Genomic DNA, 23071 nt, shown 5'->3' on the forward strand with positions numbered 1-23071 from the left:
ATTATTTATTTTAAAAATAGATTCTCTTTGTGCTACACTGTTTTACGATGACATACAGTTTGAGTAAGTTTGGATGTTTTTATCGTATTAAAAATCAGCTTTTCATGGAAGGGAGTTTTGCAATTCTTCTAGTGATTTGTCCTGTAATGGATTTTTATTCGTTATTTGATGTTCTGATTAGGCTTAAAATATAGTAAATAAAAGTAGCCTCCAACTCCTCTAACTTTTCTGAGTTGTGGTAAAGACTTTCTGTGAAGTTAAACACTTCTCACAGGAGAAGTGTTGATTTGGAATGTAAAAATTAGCAAAATAAGTCAGGAGGGCCAGTTTTATGCTTTGGAATTAGGCAGATATCAGATCTCTCTTTACTACTAGAAAAAGCAATCTTTAAAATGTCACATTTTATATATGTTTATAAATAGGAATAGTACATAGAGGTTTTTCTTTCATTTTTAATTTAACATGCTAGTTGTGAAAATGTTAAAACTTCCAATAGTTCACTGATAAAACATACTGTTGAAGCTCTGTGCAGGTAAATATCCCTGAAGAAATGTAACTATGAAAAAGGTAAAAATATGCCTATGCTCAAGAAGAAATTGAAAGCAGGTACATATTTTAAATGTTACGCTAGGATTTTAGTGTTGGAGCACGTCAGTGAGTCGTTCTAATGATTCCATCCAAGTTCAGTGAGATTGTAGAAAACTATTGTTAGAGCTCGTGAAGGGTGGGATTTATTTTCCAATGGATAGTATTTCGAGCAAGCAGGTTTTTGCACAAAAGGTTCAGCTCATTCTTTTCCTCCTCCTAAATATGTTATGTGTAACTGCAGCTGTGTTAAAAACCGATTATTTACCTTTCATGCAGTGTAATTAATGATGGATAGTAGTTCATCATCTTGGTGTTTTACCCTTTTTTTTTTTTTTTGCATTTGGCTGCAGAGATCCTGACTACCAGTTCAGTCATAACCCATTTCCAAGTGTTTTGCATCCATAGACAGTAAAACAGTGACAATCTAAATTCATTTGCAGTCTGGGTGTTTACTGTAGATAGAATAAATTCTGTCATATGATGATGGCTGAAGAAAGCCGTCAGGACTATTTCCCTACTCTTTCTTCTCCCCAGTTTATTCACCTCTTACAGGTGACTATGAATGCTACATACTATTTCCTGTATGGAATCACAGATACATAAATACGTATAAATTCTACGTGTTCTTCCTTAAGTACTTGGAGTAAATGGATGATTGTTCTTTGTTTTGTTTTGGTTTGGTTTTTTTTTTGTTTGTTTGTTTTGTGGGAGGAGGGGGGAAGGATTTATGAACATCCTTCATACAAAAACAAAAAAAGCAGGTGGAAGCAAAATATATATCAGAATACATAGATATTTGGAATTGTATATATTTTACATAAACTATATGTTAAAATTTTAGCCATTAGAAAAATGAAGCAAAAATACTAACTCACTGTATTTGAGGTATTTGCGGTGCCATTTTGGGCCTTCATTTAGCTTGAACTGAGGCTGGTCCTTACTTCCCTATGTATGTTTACCTATTTTTTGATGTTGTCAGATATAAAGGAAAGGGAATGATTGTGTAGCAGAGAAAATGGAAAAACTGAAATAGGCAAAAGCAGCAAGAGCAGGAAAGAGAAACAAACCATCAGAGAAGCAAGTTTTAAAAAGGGAGGAATTAAACAGAGGAAGTTGTAGTGACTGTGTTGGTTAGGAGGGCCGTGCAGCCATTTTGCAAGTCCAGTTTGACTACAGAGATCTGGGTATCCCTCTTTTATGGTCATTCTCCACGTATGTACATAATACTTCTGTTTCTAATTTACCTGGTAAGGCGCATCAAAATGTAGGAAGAAGATGTGAGCACAATTGCACACATGTCCAGAATGACCATAACTAAAGTTGGAAAAAGCAGAACTTCCTGTTCTAAAAGAACAGAGAAACAACTTTGGAATCTCTTTAAGATCTTACGGAAGTTGAGTCTAAAGCATTCTTAGATATTCCTCTATCTCTGAAGATTAAGTTGTGGCAGCGACCTTTTAAAACCCATCAGTAGAAACATATCTGTGAAACATTGAAGGTGTTTGTGTTAGATGGGAATTTTACTTTTATAAGACAGAATTTTCATTTTAAAATCACTTTGAACATTTGGCTTATTTGTTGCTTTCTTTATTTCCACATTAGCCACAGTCCCCACCCCTAACCCCTACTAGTTTATACACATCCAGTACTCCTAATGGGTCCCAGTATCCCATATTCTCCATTGAACCAGTGCATTATTGCATGAGTGACATAAAAACAGGGAAGCCCAGAATTCCTTCTTTCAGAAGCCTCAAAAGAGGGGTAAGTTGGATAACAAGTTGAAATGCATGATGGGCTATGAACAGTGTGTTTGTGATGTGGCTTTTCTGATGCTCTTCACCCTCATTATAAGGCTTACTCCTTTTTAAGTGACACTTCAGCTATGAGGTCACTTTTAGGATACTGTGGATGTTGGGTTTTTCTTGTGGTGTTTTTTTTTTGTTGTTCCGTTCTGTGCAGACCTTACCAACTGATTAAAATCAAAATAATGCAAATACTCTTTATAACATTCCAAACGCTTGTGCCTCAATTAAAGGTGTTATAAAGAGGGTGCTCAGCATGTGTTTGATACCTTTTTATCATTGTTGTTCACGTTCACAAATGTTCTCCTACCATCATGTAACGTATTTCTGTAGTGTTACATCATGAGGTATAAATAGTAACCATAAAAAAACTTGGAGATCATCGCTTTATTTGCTGACTTCTCATTTGAAATAATAGTAGTTGATGTCAAGACAGAACTAAGTTTCATTTATTTTTATGCATCAAATGTTACAGCACACAGCACTTGCCAATTTTGCAGTACTGATTTTCTGAAACGTTACCCTCTTAATTTTGTGATTAACAAATTTTCTTTGTCCGAGGTACTTTTGGGAAAAGGTATTGAAAAAGTACTACCAAATGCTGCGTTCTGAGATTTATTGATTCATTTACCAATTATTAGTGGCATATTCTGCAAACAGAATTTGTTTGCAAGGCAGCAGAAGAGAATTGTGAAGTGGTTTCTTAGCAACGTTTACAGTACAAGTGATATGTAGTGGCACTTTCCTGTTACAGTGAAACATAGGCTGCCTAGTTTGTGTGTTTTAAGATGTTTAATGAACCTTTTAATGAGATGATTAGATGTGTTTTCTATTTAATTTATTATTTTATCGTATTTGAAAACAGAATCAGCTTGCTATCATGTGTGCATCAAGAATGGCTGGTTACTGTAATGTGGAGATCAAAGTACAACATGGTATTGCAGAAAAGTTAATGATTTAGAGGCTCCCTTGTTATCATTCAGAAATTAGTTATACTTTAATGTTCTTTCTTTAAGTCACATTGTGGCATCTTCTATCAGGTCCCCAGATATTTTCTATGTATTTATGAAGGGAAGCTTTTCCTTTTATTTTCTGAGTTGTATTATAATCTATTTTGGTCGTGAAGATAATATTCTGTCTTAACTACTCAATGAAGCATTGAATTGAAGTTTTAGAAGTAGCAGAGATCTTAACTCCCACCTTTTTGTTTACTATTGGATATACCAGCTGCTCCCAATTTGACACATACGATCTTTGTAGGTCTAGAAGTTGTTACTGAAGCAAAAGATCATTTCCTAGCAACTAGACAATGCCGGTGGAAAATAGAACAATATTCTGATTTTGTATTCTTAGTAATTAATTGATCATGCTGTGAAATTGAATGAACTCAAAATAGAGCAGTATACTGTAAAATTAATAATCATTAATTAATCATCCAAATCTGGATTATCTTAATTGTCCCACAATACCAAATATTCTAAAATTTCTAAGTCTTCAAGATGAACACTTTGTTTTACTTAGTTTGAAATACTTTGCAAACATTTCAAGACATCACGTATCAAATGCCTTTAAATGTGCACTGTAATTTGTGAAATTGACCAGTTTTATCTTTCTAATATGTTTTGGTTCAACTCTTAATAGTTCCTAATATGTAGTGCTATGTTTTCCATGGTTTTGTCTCTGGAAAACTGTCCAAGTGCCACTGACAGGCAGAACTATCAATTGGTATTTTAATTTGCTTTAAGATTTATCCATGAGCAGAGATCAGATAATAAGCATACTGGTTGTTCTGTTTGATACGCCCCAGATGTCATTTGAAGCACTAGAGATTGCAAAACCAAGCTGCTCTCATTCTGTGCTGCACACAGTAGGATTTTTCCTGTCATCTGCTGTACAGAGAATGTAGTGTACAGTAGCTGCAGTTATCGCTCTGTACAAAACTAAGATGCTGTTGAAAAAAGTCTTCGGTCCAGCCACGCCTCCTTTTTACGAATACATTTACATACTAATTCAGTGCCGCTTATCATTTTTTGAAATCTTAACATTTCCATTTATTGAGGAGGATTTTGCTCAGTGCTGCTTGATACGTAAATAGTTGCATTATGAACACTGATATGTAAACCTTATTTTGCATTTTCTTGGAAGACTCTTCGTAGAGAGAAGTAGTAGTTTATTCTGTAGCCACTTTACACCTTGGCACTTTGTTGAGGTTTCCACCATAGTATGGTTTGTGAAGGACGCTCATTTTCTTTATTGCTAGAAATTCTAATCTTCCTTGTGTGCCCAATCAGCAGTCAGCACAATTGCTAAGGGCCACCTAAGCGATGTTGCAGTACCTGTCTTCCTCCCAAGCTGTGTAGCCATTCTCTGGAAAGGCTTGTACAAGGCCAGGGAAAGCATAGCGGATCTTCCAAGTGCTGTGCCATGCTAAAGCAAAGACATAACACCTGTCCTTTGGTTTGTTTACTTCTTCCAGATGGAATAACTAAAACGTCTCAGGGAAGCAAGGCTGACCAAATGTTTGTTTACAAAAAGTAAAATCACTCACTTGAAAAAGATGTTTGTTTATTATAGCTTCCTGTGATAATGAGGTGACAGTTACCATTGTAAAAGTGAAGGTAGTGGATTGTTAGCTATGAATAACAAATGATTTGCATAGGGCTGATCAGTCCTTCATCATCATCAAATTCTGCTATTTTGTGCAGTGTTGGCTGTGTGCTTGTTTCTTCTCCCACAGTAAAAGTTCGTTAAGTGTATTATTTGAACACTAAAATTCAAAACTAGCTTAATGAAGTTGTGTTTTATAATTTCCTAAGCTGAACTACCTATTCTCATCTACTGATTTTTTTAATCATCAGTAATGCTTAACACAGAAGAGCACTCCTGGTTACTGTATTTTGCCGTTCCTGTGCTCGTAGTAAAATGTATTTCTAGAATTTAAAATGTTAATATTTAATACTTTAAAGATACATTTTTAGGCATTAATCATTTTTGTAACTGGTCGTTCCATGTGAGTAATTTCCCGTTTCTTTCTGTTTTCAAATGAACTGTGCAGTGGTCGGTGAAGATGGTAAGCCTGTGTGCTGATCTGTCTGCTGTACTTCTGCTAAGATAGCATGAAAGTAATCTTCTGAAGTGTTTCCATACCATAACTGCTTTAAGTCAGGCACTGGAATACATCTTCAGACTTTCCACACTCATACACGGTCGTGTTCTTTATCATCCACATGCTTAATGTGAGATAATGAGACTTGTGATCTGGATGCAATTTAATCTGTGATTGTGGAATTTTAAGGTTGACCAGCATTCATCAGTTGGCGATGATGGAAATAACTCAGTGCTTGCTTTTTTATCAGAAGTAATTTTTTTAAAGCGGCATAGAATAAGTATCCAGAAAGATGACAAGACTTGTTTAAAAGAGGAGTAGTGAGCACTGCAAAATTCATGCACTTGAATTTAAACCTGACATTTACAGTGGAGATGATCTTTTAGGTTTAGGAGTATTAGGAAGCTTTTATATTAAATGAAAAATGCCCCTTAATCAGTACTGTAATTTTGCAGAGTAAGTCAGTAAAATCCACATGAATAACTTGTTCCTTTGAATGTTACACAGTGGTTTTAATTAGCTGACCTGCAAGGAGCAATGATACAAAGGATGTGATCTGTTTTTCTTAGCATGTAGAAGCACTGGAAAGGCTTTTTCTTTTCTTTTTTTTTTTTTTCCAAAGCTCTTGCTTTGTTCTTGAAACATCATGCTTTGATTTCCTCCTTCTTTTATTTTTTATTTTTTTATTTGTTGTGTATTTCCATCTTAAGAAGTAGAGAGAGGAGGATTTTAGAAGTGGAGAAGAACCAAGAAGTTGAGGGGCAAGAAGATCATTAAGGTGGGGGAATCTAGAAACTCAGAATTGGCATCTGAGCCTAAGGCAGCTGGTGTCAAAATCTTGACAGCCATGTTTCTGTCACGCTGCTTCTTGTCAGGAGAGACGCCGTCCAGTTCATTTTACACCTGTGGAGGGTTTCTGTAATGGCAGGCAGGTTTTCTTGATCTAAAAATACTTGTAAGAAAATAATGTAACTTTGTTATCAGTGTGTGTACTGTATTTCCTTCTTAAAAAGCAGTACAGGTGTCTGCTATGCAAGGAGGAAAGCTGACACACCAAATTCACGATAGGTAAAAATCTCCTCCCATGCTTTATTACGTGCAAACGCTGCCATACTGCTTATTATCATATCACAAGCTTGCAATCAAACCTTTGCAAATTTATGCTCATAACTATACTTGGCCTTAAATTAAAAAAATAATAATAATTTGAAAACTAGCGTGTTTGTTTTTTCCCTCCCTTGAAATGTTCTTTTTCATAATTAAGAAGGCTACTTGGAGTATGTGAGCAAGTTTTGTTTGATTCACAGTAATGAATTTAAGTCAGAATTTTGATTGTATAAATTCTATGCTCTGTGAACTGGTTTTACTCCAGGTAAAATGTGTCAGAACTTTCTGATTGAGATTCTTTGAACATGCTTTCTAGCTACACTGAACTTCTGAAAAAGAACTACATTCCTGTTTTGGAGGTCCAAATGACAGTGTCGTTCTTTTGGCAGCATCCAAGTAGCCATAGAAAGCAGTCCATGGAAAGATTCAATTATATACACGCTATTACTATGTAACACCTTAGATTTTTGTTCTGACTGAAGTAATTGTTCAGTTTTATGGTTTTGCTAAATTTACATTAGAGGCAGTGGATAAAATAGGGAGTTTCATGGCTCAGCTTCTAAGACTAATTATTGCTTAGTCTAGATATTATTAATCAGAACATCAGGCCAGCTGTTACAGAAGGTAGAGAGAAGTGTGACTGCAGGATAGCACCAGAAACACGCATTAATCCTGTTGTGGTCTTTCAAAGAGCTGTGTGTCAAGTAGAGTTCTAAGATGGTCCATCTTCCTTCCAGTGAACACTGTTCATGTGTGGGTATGTCAGTTCAGCTGTACAGATGTGTGTGTCACTTGTGTAATAGTGTTTGTACTTACAGGGCCCTGCACTGGAAGACTTCAGCCACCTTCCTCCGGAACAAAGACGCAAGAAACTGCAGCAGAGAATTGATGAACTCAACAGAGAACTACAGAAGGAAACTGACCAAAAGTGAGTGCATTGTGATTCTCTTTGTCTGTTTCATTTCAAGTCCTACACTTAAGCCAAAAACTTCAAAAATTAGGAGAGAATAAGCTGTTCTAAGCCAGTAGGAGCATTTTTAATTGATGGTTTGCCATATGTAGATTCTGCTACCATTGCCTCCTGACTGAGCATCTTTGCTTAGTATCTGTGAACTCTAATAATCATGGGTTAAGATTTCAAACGCACAAACATTACTTTTGCTTTAAGGAACCAGTACAGGCATATGGAATTTGTATAATTGTTGTGGGGTTTTCTGTTGTTAGAGATGCCCTCATCAAGATGAGAGATGTTTATGAAAAAAATCCCCAGATGGGTGATCCAAGCAGTTTACAACCAAAATTAGCTGAGACAATGAGCAACATGGACCGTCTTCGGATGGAGATACACAAGAATGAGGTTAGAACCTAAAATAATTTCTTAAAAAAAACCCAAACAACTATGTGAATGATATGCGGATGTGCTCTGTACGTGGCTATACACTGACAACTAAGCAGTGTATGTAGCTCGGTGCATTTTTTAAATTGTAGTTGCAGGTTTAGAATTGGCTTTTGTCTTGATACCAGTATTTGTCTTTTTTTCTTCGAGGCCTGGCTCTCTGAAGTTGAAGGAAAAGTAGCAGCCAGAACTGACAGGCGGCACAGCAGTGACATCAACCACCTCGTAACACAGGGCAGAGAGAGGTCACTATTCTATCTCTACTGCTTTTACATCTGTGCTAGAGTCAGTATATCTCTCTGATAGTTAATAGAAGGTAATGTGCCTTATCCTCTGAAAGTTATGTCCTTCCAAAGGATAATCTTACTGGTTCTAAATTCTAGAGGTCGCTTACGTCATCATGGTAATGTACAAAAATTAAGAGTCGAACTGTAACAGCTGCTCACAGTGCCTTTTAATGCTGTCGTCTTCCATTAGAAAAGACTGCAGAGTTTTCCATGTTTTACAGAGACAGGTATGTTGGATTTGTTTGCTTACGTAAGAGAATTCCGTCCCAGCCTTTGTTCTTAGATAAAACACTTTCAGAAAATCACTTCTGGAACTGTTAACGTGCCTTCCAGGGAAATATCCATGGTCTTGCACTTTCCTATGCTGAATATATGTTCAGAGTTTCAGAGCTGAGAACTCTGAAGAATCCTCATGCTGCAATCGTTGCATTATAGCCCTGAAGGGAGTTACACGGATGATGCAAACCAGGAAGTCCGAGGCCCACCACAGCAGCATGCACATCCAAATGAGTTTGACGATGAGTTTGAAGATGATGATCCGTTACCAGCTATAGGACATTGCAAGGCAATATATCCTTTTGATGGTAAGGTTAACAACACGTACTATGATTGTTTGACGTTAGGGTATGGATTTTTTGTTACAGAGAAGACAGTTATTTTATGAGCAACTAGTTGCTTAAAGTTAATTGGAAATATAAATAAGTTCAATTCCTAAGTGCTACTTCTGTGCTGTTTTAACAGAAATTATAGCATGGCTTTGGCAAATATTCAGCTGTAGCACTTGGACTAGGGTTTTGTCTGTCAGTGTGTCTGACCAAATGTTTGCTTGCACACATTTTTGATACCTCTCCTGCTTATATGCAATCTGGAAACTGTGATCTGAAAAAAGACTTGACATTCTGTTGTCTTTGCCTTCTTTTTTCCCAGGTCATAATGAAGGCACTCTAGCAATGAAAGAAGGGGAAATTTTGTACATTATTGAGGAGGACAAAGGAGATGGGTGGACAAGAGCTCGAAGACAAAACGGAGAGGAAGGCTATGTACCAACATCTTATATAGATGTAACACTAGAGAAAAACAGCAAAGGTGCAGTAACCTATATCTAACAGTAAATTGGCAGCTTTCAGGTGTACATTTTCCAGGGAAATAGTGGAAAAATAGTAAGTCAGGCAGGTTCGTGGAAAGCATTAGAATAACACAAGTTGGGAATGGTCTATTTTTTGCAATGTGAATTTGCTGTAGCTTTTCCAGAGATGACAGCATTAAACTGGTCTATAATTCTGGCTAATGCTTTCTGCTTTGTTTCACTGATACAATGGCCCTGCTCTACAAAGCACTAAATCCAAGTCAGCTATTAAATGGAGAAAGACCAGGATTCCTACTTGTTCTATAGGATACTTTGTCTTCCCAGAGAAAAATTACTGAAAAATTACTTAAGTTTTGAAGACCTCTAAGATATTCTGTTCACTTCCCTGACTTAAAACGAACGATATGCTTAAACCAGTGTTTTACCCTCTACTAACTAACTGAATTTGGTTACTGAAAATTATTAATTTCCTTCCTCAGCAAATACTTGGCTTCTTTCACTTCTTAAACAGGAAAATCTTTTCTGAATCAAAAAGCTCAACAAACTTAGTCAGGAAGAAACAGTATGATTTAAAAGGACAGAAGGTCCACTGACCTCCCTCTCCTTCCCTTGCTGTAGTTTTCATTTAGAACGTTGTGTATTGGACACAACTCCACTGTTGTAACTATAGCTACTTTGGACCAAAAATACCCACCAACAGCAAAAGCCACGTTTAATTAATGCCTGGTGTTTTACTCAATTTTAACCTCCATTTGTACCTGAAAAGGGAATGATTTTTATACTCCTAATGTGCCTGTAAACTAAGTCTTGGACTTGTATCATGTTTAGTTTGAAATCAAGGTTTTTATGATTTTTATTAATTCTGTTCCCCTCACTGTTAAATCACTGAGGCTTGGAAATTGAATTGCACTACTTGATTTCCATCTAGAAACTATGGCTTGTATTTCTAATGTGAATTTATGAGAGTAATACAAGGCTAGTGAATAGCCACTGAGAATGGCCTGTTAGAACTGAGCGCGCTTCCCTAACTTCTCAAGGCCTTCAGTAACTTTGTTCTTTTCTTTTTCCTCTTGGACTGCAGGTTCCTGAAGCGGGTTTCTGAGAAAATGGGCGAGATCTTGAAGGAGGTTACATGCAGCTGCTTGGGGCGGGGGGTGGGAGGGAGGTGTTAGACTGGGATGCCCATTGAACAAGGGGAAAAGCTAGTTGCATGAATGCATGCAGACGTACATTTAGTCACTAACATTTTTAGCATTTCCATACATAATTAAGGATGTATTGCAGATTCTTAAATTTGTGCAGGAAAATAGCATTTCATTACCAGAGTAAAAAGCAACTCTTCCTAAAATTACGTTATTTTCATTGTCATAGGTGGTCAGAGAGGCCCAAACTATATTTTAGCTTGTGCTATGTTCTGGTTCGGTTATATTCTTTTCCTACTCATTTTTAATGGCAGTCATTTAGAACCATTTCAGCTACCGGTCTGCCTGCACCACCTCCATGCTCGCCCTTAACCTCCTCTTGCATGCCTAGGACAGTCAGGCATGTCTGCTTAACATTTGTTTGACGTCATTGCTTCTCTTATTTCGTAACAAATCATTCTGTTTAAATACCTTCAGTACTAGAGTTTCATCCAGTATCCATGTATGCTGCTATAACTTTTCCACTGCAACCATCATTACATTCCAGTTTTTAGCATAACTGGTAAGAGACCATAATGTATTTATGTTACGTTGATTCGGGGAAATAATACATCGCAGCTCTAACCTACAATGCCGTCAAGAGAAACTTCTAGACCTGTGGTCCATCTTCAGCACTTCAGTAACCTACTGTCAGCACTGAAAACCTGGAACACCACCAGAGAGATTCACCACTGCGAGCTAATGACTACTTTCAGAAGTCAACCACTTGCCATTCTTCTGCTGCCTTAAACTATAGTGCCTAAATCTGTTGTTGCCAACACTACCACCTACAGTATCTCACAAAGGGCTTTGTGTCTCAGCTCTTTCTACAGTGCTGCAGCTGCTGAGGTAGACATGGTAGGTGTTTTCTAGAGCTCTACTTCACAGGATACATGGTGCGTCATGAATTTTATACATCAAGATGTGTCTCTCTTAATTTGATTTTAATATTTTTAAAACTATTTTTATGGAAACTGTCTCTTAGTTTTTGACTATGAAGTTCTGATTTTCGTTACGTTACTGCAGTGCTAGTCCATTTCTAGGTGATGCTTCATTGTATGGACCATTTGAAATTCGAGTGATACTTCGTAATGATCTATGTGCACTTTTCTTGTAAACAATTGAAATTTGGATATGTTTATACATGTAAATATAGTTGTCTGCAGTGCCCCTGTTGCTTATGTTGTCTTGCCTCCCTTTTGTGGTTCTATTATAAATACATCATATCTGATCTGTTAGGGCGATAAGGATTAGATTAGAGATGTTGGGCGGGGGAGATATTTGCATCAAACAAAGCTTGTCAACCCAGCCAACTGCTGTTTGGGGAAATGAAATAATAATCAAAACATCCTGTTTTTCTGGGGTCTGAAGCAATATTTGGATGCCGAAGTGCTGGGTTCTTTTTAATTTCAGTGTTATTAGGAACTGTACTACCAGTAAAACTGAATTTGAGTGACTTGTGTAGAGGTTTATTCATCTTGTTATATATACCACTATTACACAGCTTGACCTAGTGTGTTACGGGGGCTACTAAACGCTAAAGTTTAGATTTTTGGAGCTTGTATACAGGGTTATTTATATAATAATGTGACAATACTCAATACTGACAAAACTATTTACGTAGGGTTTTTCTGTTTGTTTTTTTAAATAGTACTTTTTTTCATTTTAAAGCTAGAGGAAAGGAAGAAATGTGACCTGTGTATTTTCTGCTAAAGGGCCTGTGGTTTGCCTGGCTAACGGCCGTGCAGGTCAGTAATAACACTTCCTGGGAAAGGACAAATTGTTCTTTTTACACTACTGTTTGTTTTTGCTTAACCAGGATTTGCTTCTGTTGAAGGCAGATTGCTTTCAGTAGGGATAGCGCGACTTGTGGGAGGGTTATTAAGCATAGGAAAAAGTACATCTGTCCTTGCGTAGCTAGTTATAAATCACTTCTTCTAAAATTCTGAATGTGAATTGTCTAAAAGACTTTTGCCTTTTCCAGTAATTTTTAACCATCTTTTTGTGCACATGTTGATTTCCTAAATGTTAAATGCTTTGTTTAAAGATAGTGTTCTCTGTTGAGAATATTTTCATGGAATAAAAAATCTTTTCATGGTCTACAAAATTAGCTTCAACCTTTTTCTTAAGATCGACAGGGAGACCTGGCAGTGTGTCAACATCAACAGGAGCTCTGTTACCTCACGGTTTGGCTGTAGAACCTCCGCAGTGATGGTAGATAGGTGGAGGCGAAGTGATCGCCTCCATTCTGGTATTGGTTCGTTTGCTCATTTCCCTACTTAATCTATTGCAGTACTTTCAAATGCTGAAATGTCTCAGTCCTGAAACAGGCTTGCTGACAACAAACAAATGCAACTCACTCTGTAACCACAGTCCTTGCCTAAGTATTTATCCAATTTCTGACAACCCCTATACATCAAATCTGCACATGCATACGGCAATATAGTATTTGCTGCTGAAGCATTCTTTATATAAACATGCATTCTGATTTCCTATGAAAAGCTCTAACAAGTGACTCTTCTTTTTCCTCCAAGAAAAAAAAAGTAAGTACTGCTCATTGTGACTTACCTCAGTATGTGAAATAAGTTTTAGCATATACATACACCCATCTTTACTTGTATATGAAGGAGTTTTCATTACCTAGGTTGGTTGTTCTTGCCATTTCATCATTCACTTCCTGGCAGCATAGCTGTCCAACCTCCAGCAAAAGTTAAAGTGCTACGCATGCTGTCTGGAAAAAACAACTTTCAATTGCTCCAACAAATACACAACTAATTTTCTACTTTCATAGGTAAAGTGAAATTTGAGCCTTCTGCTGCAATCACAGATTATTTCTTCAACTGTACTATGGAAATAATTTTGCTTAAAGATGTACTTTAATTCACAATACTGTACATAGTGTTTTATACCCAGCTAAGGATTATTATACAACTGTCACATAGTTAATCTGTCACTTTATTTACACTATTTGCTTCATTTTAATATAATTAATTATGATGCAAATGCCCCTATTCTTAGCTATTATCAAAACATTGTAACCTTAGAGAGATACAGAAGTACTTTACAGAGTGACCCACCTGCATAAAGGGATCATTGAATGATATAGTGACACAGTAAATAAATAATCTGTTGTAGAAATCAGTAGTTTTAAAACAAGTGTGCATTGTGCAATTACAAGTTCTAAACATCTTGTTTAATGCAGGAAGTTTGTGCAGTATCAAATTACTGAAAGAAAGCTACGGTTATTTCAAGTATATCACTTAACAGTGTTTATAGTCTTAGATACTTAATTGTTCCACCTGCTTCACTGGAAGAGGTTCCAGTTTTCGGGAAAGTGCAGTTAAAATCTGGCTGAACTTCTCATATCTTTCATTCTGATTAACTTGTGCTCCTTTGCTGCCCCAGAGCAATCTCATTTGAAATTCTGTCTTGAAGATTTCACTCATCTCTTCATCTGGCTGGAAACCTAGTAAGTAAAAAGAATCCCACAGTATCACCATCAAGCGAGTTTTTTACTTGGAAGAATTGGCTTTTAAACTGCATTCCCACCAACTAAGAGAAGCTTTATAGTCTATTGGGTTTCTTTTGCACAGTTGTTTTAACAAGCCATAAAAACAATGGAAAACTTCAACGTGTTATATTCCAGTAGCAGTAGGATGGCTGTTGGTATTCTGGGGTAAGCTATCCTTTGCTTAATTCTAATGGTCTAGAGCTGTTAACGTATGTAATTACCATTACAGTCATTAGAGCCTGCAATCACTGATGCATACTTGCTGCTGATGGAACTGCAATTCTTCCCCAACTTTTTCACTGCAAGTTTAAGTTACAAAAGTCATGTTACTAACGTACTGCTGCTTTCTGTCTGCAAGAAGCCAAGATCTTTGTGTTGCACCTTGGCTTCCAAGTACAGAAATCTTGCTATAGTAGATGGTGATTTATTTCCAAAAAGCAGAGTGCAAATTTTGATTGTACAGGAAGCAGTGAGTTTTCCTTGATCCTTCCTGTACTTACATTCAGTTACTGAGTTTCCTACAGGACCTTTGCTACTCTCTCAGCTCCCATGAAAGCTGAAAAGAATTCATTGCAGTGACTGTTACTTTCACGTAAGTAGAGATCTTATTTTTCAGACACAACCCACGTGTTCTGTGTATGTGCAGAATTTCTCCTGCAGGTTCTCCCTACCTTCCAGCACCCGTTGTGCAGTCAGGCTGTACGTTTCTGCATTCTGTGCTATCTGACGAGCTGTGGTCAAGTGCTTGAACATTATTTCACAGCTTTGGTCACTGCTTTCCCACAAATCCATCCCTTCAAAAATGACAGCTTGTCGTTCCATCAAGGTAACAAGAGGCATCAGCAGTGGGATTGTTAGGTTCTGCAGAACACTGACCACCTCTGGAATAGAGAGCAAACCATATCAGACGTTATGAAAATGTTAATTGAAAAGTGTTGTAAATGCATTACTATTTTTTAAGTCAGAAGCTAGTATTTGTTTCGAATCTTATAAAATTAGCACCTCACTTCAAATATATTCTGTCCTACCAGTTTCTAGTAAGTTGCTTGGCTTGGGGGAGGGCCCATTCATCCTCTGATCGAGTATGCAAAGCATATGGAAAACAAATCTGCCCCAAATAATTTTCCCTGTACAGGAATAGGGAGGTTTTTGTCCTGTCTTTGAGGCAAGACTTTGCAGAGGTATTCTGCTTGGTTTCTGCTCCACCGCATTTTTCACAACGAAGGAGGGTGGGGTTGAGCAGGCAGTGTTATATTCTGCATGGATACATGCACACAAGGACATGCATACTTTTTTCTTGAGCACCGTTTCATTCTATTTCATTGTTCTACTGCTTTATGTAGTCATTTTAATATATGATACACAGCTGTCAAAACAGCAGCTTATCTCCTTCCACAGGCTAGTGGCAGAGGCAGAGCTACAAGGCTAAACAAACAGCATCATTCATGCTCACTATTCACTCACCTTGCCCTTCATGCAAAGCTTTGCTGAATGGCTTCAGCTGTTTTTCGTACATGATGGCAGTCTGGGTATAATGATGTCTTAAGGCAGTCCAGGTTTGTTCTAACCTGGTGACCTGTTCAATTGAAATTAGAGAAATACACACGTTTTTACTCTACCTAGTCACAGGAAAAACATGCTGCTACTGCATAAATCAGTTTAAACGAACCAACTAACAACTCCGTGTTCTGGAATGTAAAGAGAAAATTGATTTTTGTTTGCTTGTTTTACCTGTGGCATTTCCAGTGCTTTCATAATGGCAGAAAATGCATACAGATCCCCCAGTGAGTCCTTCAGCTCCACTGCAACTTGGATGATCTTGTTTAATGTTGCAGCTCTCTCTTCCAGATTTCCTGTGCAGCCTAAGATATCCACAGCTATTCCTATTGCCATGGTATTGTGCCTGCAAGTGAAACAATTTATACTACTGGTTACTAATTATTGATAAGACATTATGATGTATATAAGTTCAGAGAAAGTCAACTCAGGTGTATTTCAGTATCACTTGCTCTTTACAGCATCGTTGTATCAAGGTCTGTAATGCCATTATATAGAACACAAAAAAAAAAATACATTTTCTTCAATACTATTAATTACTGGGCAGCTGGATCTGAGGTGCTCTGTTCAAGGAAGACAAAACCTGAGTAGTGCCCTGTCAGCAATGTAAAACATTAGCTGCCCAGTGCACTCAACAGCAGGCACACAGAGCATAAGCAGCCAAATGAGTTGCTTTTCTGTTTTACTCCACTTGTGAACAGGATGCAAGCTGTCAGTGGCTAGAAATCAACCATCAGCAATGCCTTATGGCACGCTAGCTGGCTGGCTGCCTATTCCAAAAGCTTTTAACACACTATTTTACTTGTGCAATCAATGACCAAAGTCTTTGTGGATAACAGCCCCAGTTCCCACTGTGCTACTCTGCTCTTAAATCTTTTGAGACCTTCCCTCTAAATTTCAGCAACCAAATACTGAAAGTGAGAATCAGAGAAGCTGGATCAGGAAAAAAGATCCTCATTACTCCCCCCTTAACTTGGGCAGTATTTACAGAAAGCTTTGCTGATTAAAGGAAGAAAACAAACACCCCCACCTTTTCTCATTCTTTTGCTCTCTCCCCCGGCTGCAAAAAGCAGTTACCATTACTGTCTACCATAGAACACTTATGTGGTCAGCTAGAATGCAGGTCCTCTGAGCTTTCCTTAATAGGAACGATTAAAAGCAAGCTGAAGGTTTTCAGCAGCTCTAGGATCCTGCTTTCCATTACCATCCACCTCTCCCAATACTATAAGCATGGAATTGCCCTATGACCTCAAGGAATTTACCTTGGCAAAAAGAACTGATAAACTATCTTCTGTACACATGAATCCAGAAAATGTGCAAGAAAGCATTCTTTGTGGAGATGCAAAGTAGCAGTGCTCTGCTGGTAACACGGAGTAACAGGAACAGTTACCTTTCTATTAGGTCCAGGCGCAATTGATGTCCATACGGCAAAGTAATCAGTTCAAGACCGGAGTTCACTCCCATAATCCTCCTCATCTCTTCAGAAACTTCTAGTACCCTTGCCACCTGACAAACACCAACATTTGACCATGAGTTTTGAAACTACTTAGCACAAAAAAAAAGCCCACAAACTTTCCAAGGTTAGTGCAGGACATAAGCAGGAGTGCATGACATTGGAATGCAGTAATCCAACAGCTCAACTTACACACAGCCAGTGTCTCACGCTCACACACACACACAAAATATCACACTAAAAGACTTTCTGCACAATGATCCCATCATAAGAAAACAGAAGAGGGACCAAAATATTAGTCAAACTGTGTCCTCTGCTTCCAGAAGGAGGTCCATCTGCAAGCTCCTCGGATTTGCCCTTGCTTTTTAAGCACGTGGTATTAGCTATTGGTAATAATTAGCAATAATTACAAGTGAAACCAAATTAATATAATGTGAGATTATCTGATAGATTAAGGCCTATGGATTGACATGTCTACAGACCAATCTGCCTTTTATTTCTAATATACCTATCAGCAGTCTTTTTTGGTTACGAAAAGATGAGCACAATCTGGCACACAGCAAGCCTTGCTGGTGCAAAATCTAGCACTACGGAGAAACTTTTTTCACTTATGGAGAAGCAGGAGTAATGCAAAGGCCCTGAGCACACGTGGATCACGATTACTTCACAAAGATTCCTCTCCTACACGCACTCACTCCACCTCTTAATGAAGACGTGCTTCTTCCACGAATCTTAAGTTTCTGTAGAACTGGAAATGTTACTTAAAAGGAAAAACTGAACTTCCAGCGCCACAGGAAGGTCTATGATCCTAAGCCTTAGCACAGGTGACAATAGAAGCAGGCACTCTACTGTCATTGTTCTACCAGGCCCAGGTGGCATGCTGGTCTCATGGGATTGTAACAGTTCTTCCCAGTGCAATAGAATCCAACAAGATACCAAGGAATGAGTCACTGGATTTCTACTTTACAAGATGAAGACATACAGACTTCTCTGTGTCAAGCTAGTTACTGTTCCTGCTCCAATATACAAAAATCTGAATATTTAAGGCACTCCAGCCCCTCCCTAAACTAATTGTATAGGTTCCCACACCCAGCTATCTAGACACCTTGGCCCCACTCCAAAGCTTACAAGATTTAAAATTAAAAAGGCTATTGCTGGAAGAAGGCTTCAAAACACAAGGCCTCTGCAGGAAAGCATCCTAGAGAGCTGCTGTCTTGCTCCTACAAGGTTTTCTAAGTCATCATGTCTCAATGAAGCCTCGCTTAGCAGCAGTCACCACTAAAAGAGAATCACAGAATACACAGCAACTGATAGGAGATTAAAGAGATGTATGGAACACAGAATTTGAGTCTAAAGTTGAGGCTGATAAGAGAAACCTTCAGTCCAAAATGATTTGGGGCATTCTGGTTCTTCAAATAGGATTAAAAAATAAAAAAAAAGGTCCTGCAAGGCACTACATTTAATATGCTAGCTGCAAATCTACACATTAACCTTTTCAGATAAATTCTTTGAAAAGCCTATACTCATACAACAGAAATAAAAAGTATACCGGATTTTTTTTTATTTTTTTTTACCTTGCAGTCCATTCTAAGAATATGTTGTGCAATAACCTTTGGGTTATTTCTGGTGAAAAGCTCCTTAATTTTCCTTAGCGTTGATGTTTCCAACGGCTTGTTTTCAGAAGGAAGTAGTTTGGAGTCAAAATCATTTGGTTTAAAACTAGACAACGTCTCAAAAAGAGGTGCAGAAAACACATTGTTTTCTTCAGCCATCTCAGCTGAAGTATCTGAAGGACCTGCAGGGTCATCATCCAAGATCAAATAACTTGTCTCAGAGTTCCTGAACAACTGTGTTCCCCTCTCCTTTTGTGTCAGATGTTCCATGTAGCTGTTTTTCTGGCATAAGTGTTGTTTTGTTGCTGCAGAATCTCTGGCAAGGCTTAGCTCACAATAGTGTCCTTCTGAACGATGGGGAGCCGCAGGAGAATCCTGTGTCTTCAGCAGGGCTGCTTTGCTGGGCTTAGGTGGAGGCTTTGGATAGAGCTGGCTGTCTGAGCCTCTAAGAGCTTCCCCTACTTGTGAATCGTAGGTGACTTTCTGAACAACCGTAGGGCTTAAAGAAGGTTCACTGCCTGTTCTAAATGCAGGAGAGCTCGGGCAGGAGTCACTTTCTGCGTCAGGTAACAGAGATGGGTGTCTTGAACCTGCAGGAGAAAAGAAAAAAAATGTTTTAACAATATGTTAATTTAGAATGCCAAAACACACAATTCCTGGTGCCTATATCCCAGGGTCTTGTCTTAACACTATTTCCTGAGGAAATTATTGTCTGAACACGCAATTTATTCACTGATTAAATGTATATGAAATGATATTTTGAGGAATGAGCTAGCCAACAAATTCCATTCAATTGCTGATCCTCCCAAAATCCCAAGTACACAGAACAGCTGCACTGCGTTATTCTGTGGTAATGCTGACAATAACTCCAGTCCCGGCTGCATACATAGGCTGTAATGTCAGAGCTGGATAGACTCCATGGCTTGGAATAGATCAGGTTACAAAGAAACCTCCTATGCTATAAAAACAGAAACTTCCAGCCACACCACATAACAGATGAGTCATTTCTGAGAATGATAAGTTTGAGATGAAAGAAAAGCTTCCCAAAGTCAAGCCCGAGCACATAGTAAGGTATGGAAGGAATGAATTTCAGGGATGCTAACTTTTTTTGCTGAACAGTATAGCTGGTTTGAAGGGCTAGAGAAACTCATCCATACATTTCTGTGTTGAACATTTATGCCTCATCCTGTATTGCACATGCAGAACTCAATGTCCAGTGTGGGACTTAAACCTTTGTCAGACATTCCTAATCTGCAGTTCTCAGTGCATCTGCTGCTGCCTACAGCAGAGCGGCTTTACTGCTCCTTTCCAGTTGACTCAATTCCTGTATCAGTCAACCAAAGATATCGATCACAACCCACCACCACTCCTAAGTGTATGATGTCAGAACCTGCTCAGAGGATCCCATGACAAAACGCACAGCAGTACTTTTCAGATTAATACCAAATTAAAGATTCACAGTACCAAAGTAAAGATTTTGCAACCACAGATTGGAATACGATAATCAATTTAATTAATTACAGATGGACAGAAACTCATTTTCTAAATGTCTCTGTCCACCCTACTGTTATACACAGAAACACATCCTTTCTATCAAATACAGTCTCACTATCCAAGTCCTTTGCATCGTTTTTGTCTCAAGTAGTCCTCCCACAATAGGCAGCATAAACTTTTAACAGCGATCATATTCAGAATGACTGGCAGCCTCAGAAGAGAAGCACTAGAATTTGCCCAGATCACAACAGATGCATCATTGTGAACTTCCTTACTAGCTGGAACAGCTAGTACAAAATAAAGAACCTACTCCAGTGAACTTAAGAGTGCAAGCAGTTTAATAATCAGCATATATTGGCCATTAAGTAGTAACTGCATATACAGTACTCTGAACACTGAGCAGTCTCACTTTTGTCTGAAGCATAACAGATAATTTAGGCACTTGCTGCTTCCGTGTGTGAAATGTTTAATCACAAAACATACCTATCAGCAGATAGCTCTCCGACTGATGAGTCTTAAGGGGGAATCTCTTGTCCAGAACATGATCCAAACTAGCTGGCTGGCTGCCACTTTTTTCTTTGTTTCTAGGATAGACAAAAGTCCAAACAAGAACATAAACATGCTCTGCAATCTTAACACACATACTTAAGTGAGAGAACATACTATAGCTAGGGCAAGGATCATTAGCTTTCTACGCAGGCAGCTTGTAGGATTAGAAGATACTTCATGCCAGCATGGGAGCAATGAAATGAGTTATAATATGTGTGAATTTCCAGCATTTAGGGGTGTGTTTGAATGCTGAGTGTTCTTAATAAAACATTTGATCTGGACACGGCAGTTTATCTGTCATCTGGGTCTGTTATCCCACACCTACAGTGGGAACTGATGGAGCTACCTCATTTCACCCTTTAAGGACAGTGAAATTAAAGTACCTCAAAAGATTTCCTCTAGGTATGCTGTGCTCCTGGGACTGCATGCTGGATATACCAAGGCTGAGTCTTTTTGCAGCTTCTGTTTTTCCTTCAGGGATACTTTGCTCTTTTTGTCGGTCTGGAGTTACGCCGTACTTTTCTTCTAGACACCTGAGAGGCACAGTCCTGTTGATAGGCTGAAAAATAATTGCTCCACTCTGTTTTGATATCGGTGTGCGATTCCCAACATAGTACCTAACTAAGCCAGGGATACTGTCAAAACTTTCAAGTTCAAACTGATACTGAACGCGGCAGTAGGCTTCGCTTAACCTTAGTACTGTTCTGTTGATTTTAAAATGCTGAGCGGTGTCCTTCCACTGACAGGTAAGAACAAAGTTCCCAGGACAGGAAAGAGAATCCCTAATCAGAAAATCCCCATCCCTCTGAACTAGGTCTTCTGCCACCTGCAAAGAAAAAGATTACACAAAAAACACTTTTAGAATTGGGGAGCAAATAATCAAATACCACCAAGCAACAAAATATTCTTAAACATAGGACTTAATTTGGCTACTCTAGCAGGACAGACAAAGTCAGAAAATATAAAGAAAAGCACAAAGTGTGGTAGCAAAAATTCCATCTCCAATTCTAAAATTATGAGGTCATCCCACAGCACAGACCTGGGGGCTTCTTAGAAAACGCCCAGCAACCAGAAGCATGACCCACATTTGCGTGTATAAATTTCTTCTAGTAAGGCATGAAGGAAAATCAATGACTCTTGACAGTTTACAGTTAAGTATCTGAATGCTTACAGTTTAAAGCATCTGAATATACAGTCACACCAACATTCAGAAATCATTACTACCGGACCCCAGAAACAGTGCTTTCAGTATTACCTGAAGTGGCAGAAGCTTCCATCCTTTATTCTTTGCGTATACTGCATAAAACTAGGAAGGAGTCAGAAAAATCCTGTTTTGCTGTATTAAATTAGTCCTTTGACAACAGTCATAAACTACGAGCACGGGGTCACAAACGTGGCCGCTGTGCCTGCCCGCACTGATGGGGCATGAAGCAGCAGGCGGCTGCGCTGAGAGGAAGCCCGCAGGGGGAGCTCCAGGAGCTCCTGGAAGCTGAGCTCCAAGACGACGGCTGTTTAAACATTTTTCTAACTACAGACATAACCACCGGAATAAACTTATCGAATAGATTTTGTGCTTTTTTCCTCCCCAAAATCAACGCACAGAGGAAAACAAAGAATGACAAACTTTAGTTCAGTATACTGAATTAAAGTATTGTCTGAATAATATGTGGGGATACTATTCTCATAGAAAGTTTGAATTCAATTTCTGCCATTATTCAGTGGGAAAAAAAAAGAAAAAGAAAAAGTGAACTACTTATAATTTCCACCATGGTCTCCCCTGAATCTTTTTTCAACCTCATTTTGCACCAAGCTGTGATAGATATAACTTTCACATGTAAAAAAGTATTCTATTTCTACTAAATAAATGCAGATATCAGAGGTGCGTGTAATACTTCAGCTTTGCCTATGAAAGCTCAATACACTGCTGGCAACAGAAAGATAAGGAGCAACATACCTGCCGAGGAATACGTCCATGGTACCAGGCATGGCTACGCAGGTCTTCACTGCTTAGCTGCAGCTCTTCCTCTAATTCTTTCTTCAGTTTTTCTGGGCTGTTGTCCATAACTTGCCGCTCCTTAGAAAACTGCAATAAAAGATTAAAAGATTCAGCCGTGCCAAGTTTAGTCATTAACATTTTACCTGGGTAATAACTTCCATCACATGATCTGCACTAACCACTGGAATGCAGGTGCTGCTTTGAGCAGGCTGGCCTGGCTTGGATGTCTTGCTGTATTTTGAAAAATCCAGCACTTAGTGAACACGCAGTTGTTTTACACTGCACAGAATACAGCAGTGTTCATTTGCTCTCCACCAAACCAATAATACTACACTTCTCTTACC

General features: G+C 38.4%; 2 protein-coding genes across 7 annotated transcripts in view; one reads left to right on the forward strand and one right to left on the reverse strand.

Moving 5' to 3' along the window:
- Nucleotides 1–12010, forward strand: part of FNBP1L (formin binding protein 1 like) — a 50224-nt gene extending 38214 nt beyond the window's left edge. Inside the window, exons 10-16 of one of the 3 annotated variants that reach the window (XM_065741829.1) lie at nt 2191–2349; nt 5446–5460; nt 7422–7531; nt 7828–7960; nt 8150–8244; nt 8722–8870; nt 9214–10447. In XM_065741829.1, the coding sequence (XP_065597901.1) occupies nt 2191–2349; nt 5446–5460; nt 7422–7531; nt 7828–7960; nt 8150–8244; nt 8722–8870; nt 9214–9392 (840 nt within the window). In that variant the 3' untranslated portion in view covers nt 9393–10447. The other 2 variants (XM_065741821.1, XM_065741812.1) reach the window with 2 other exon arrangements.
- Nucleotides 12011–13675: 1665 nt separating this feature from the next.
- The window catches only part of BCAR3 (BCAR3 adaptor protein, NSP family member), a 62259-nt gene continuing 52863 nt past the window's right edge, over nt 13676–23071 (reverse strand). For all 4 annotated transcript variants that reach the window (XM_065741724.1, XM_065741733.1, XM_065741743.1 and 1 more), the window contains 9 exons: nt 22686–22814; nt 21115–21557; nt 20666–20766; nt 18650–19278; nt 17013–17128; nt 15797–15968; nt 15530–15641; nt 14737–14946; nt 13676–14020 (listed from right to left, as the gene is read on the reverse strand). In XM_065741724.1, the coding sequence (XP_065597796.1) occupies nt 13833–14020; nt 14737–14946; nt 15530–15641; nt 15797–15968; nt 17013–17128; nt 18650–19278; nt 20666–20766; nt 21115–21557; nt 22686–22814 (2100 nt within the window). In that variant the 3' untranslated portion in view covers nt 13676–13832. The remainder of the gene's footprint in view (nt 14021–14736; nt 14947–15529; nt 15642–15796; nt 15969–17012; nt 17129–18649; nt 19279–20665; nt 20767–21114; nt 21558–22685; nt 22815–23071) is intronic.

Source organism: Cyrtonyx montezumae, unplaced genomic scaffold, assembly GCF_038088225.1.
Source record: "Cyrtonyx montezumae isolate F1298 unplaced genomic scaffold, pur_monq_1.0 scaffold_1, whole genome shotgun sequence".
NCBI lineage: Eukaryota > Metazoa > Chordata > Aves > Galliformes > Odontophoridae > Cyrtonyx > Cyrtonyx montezumae.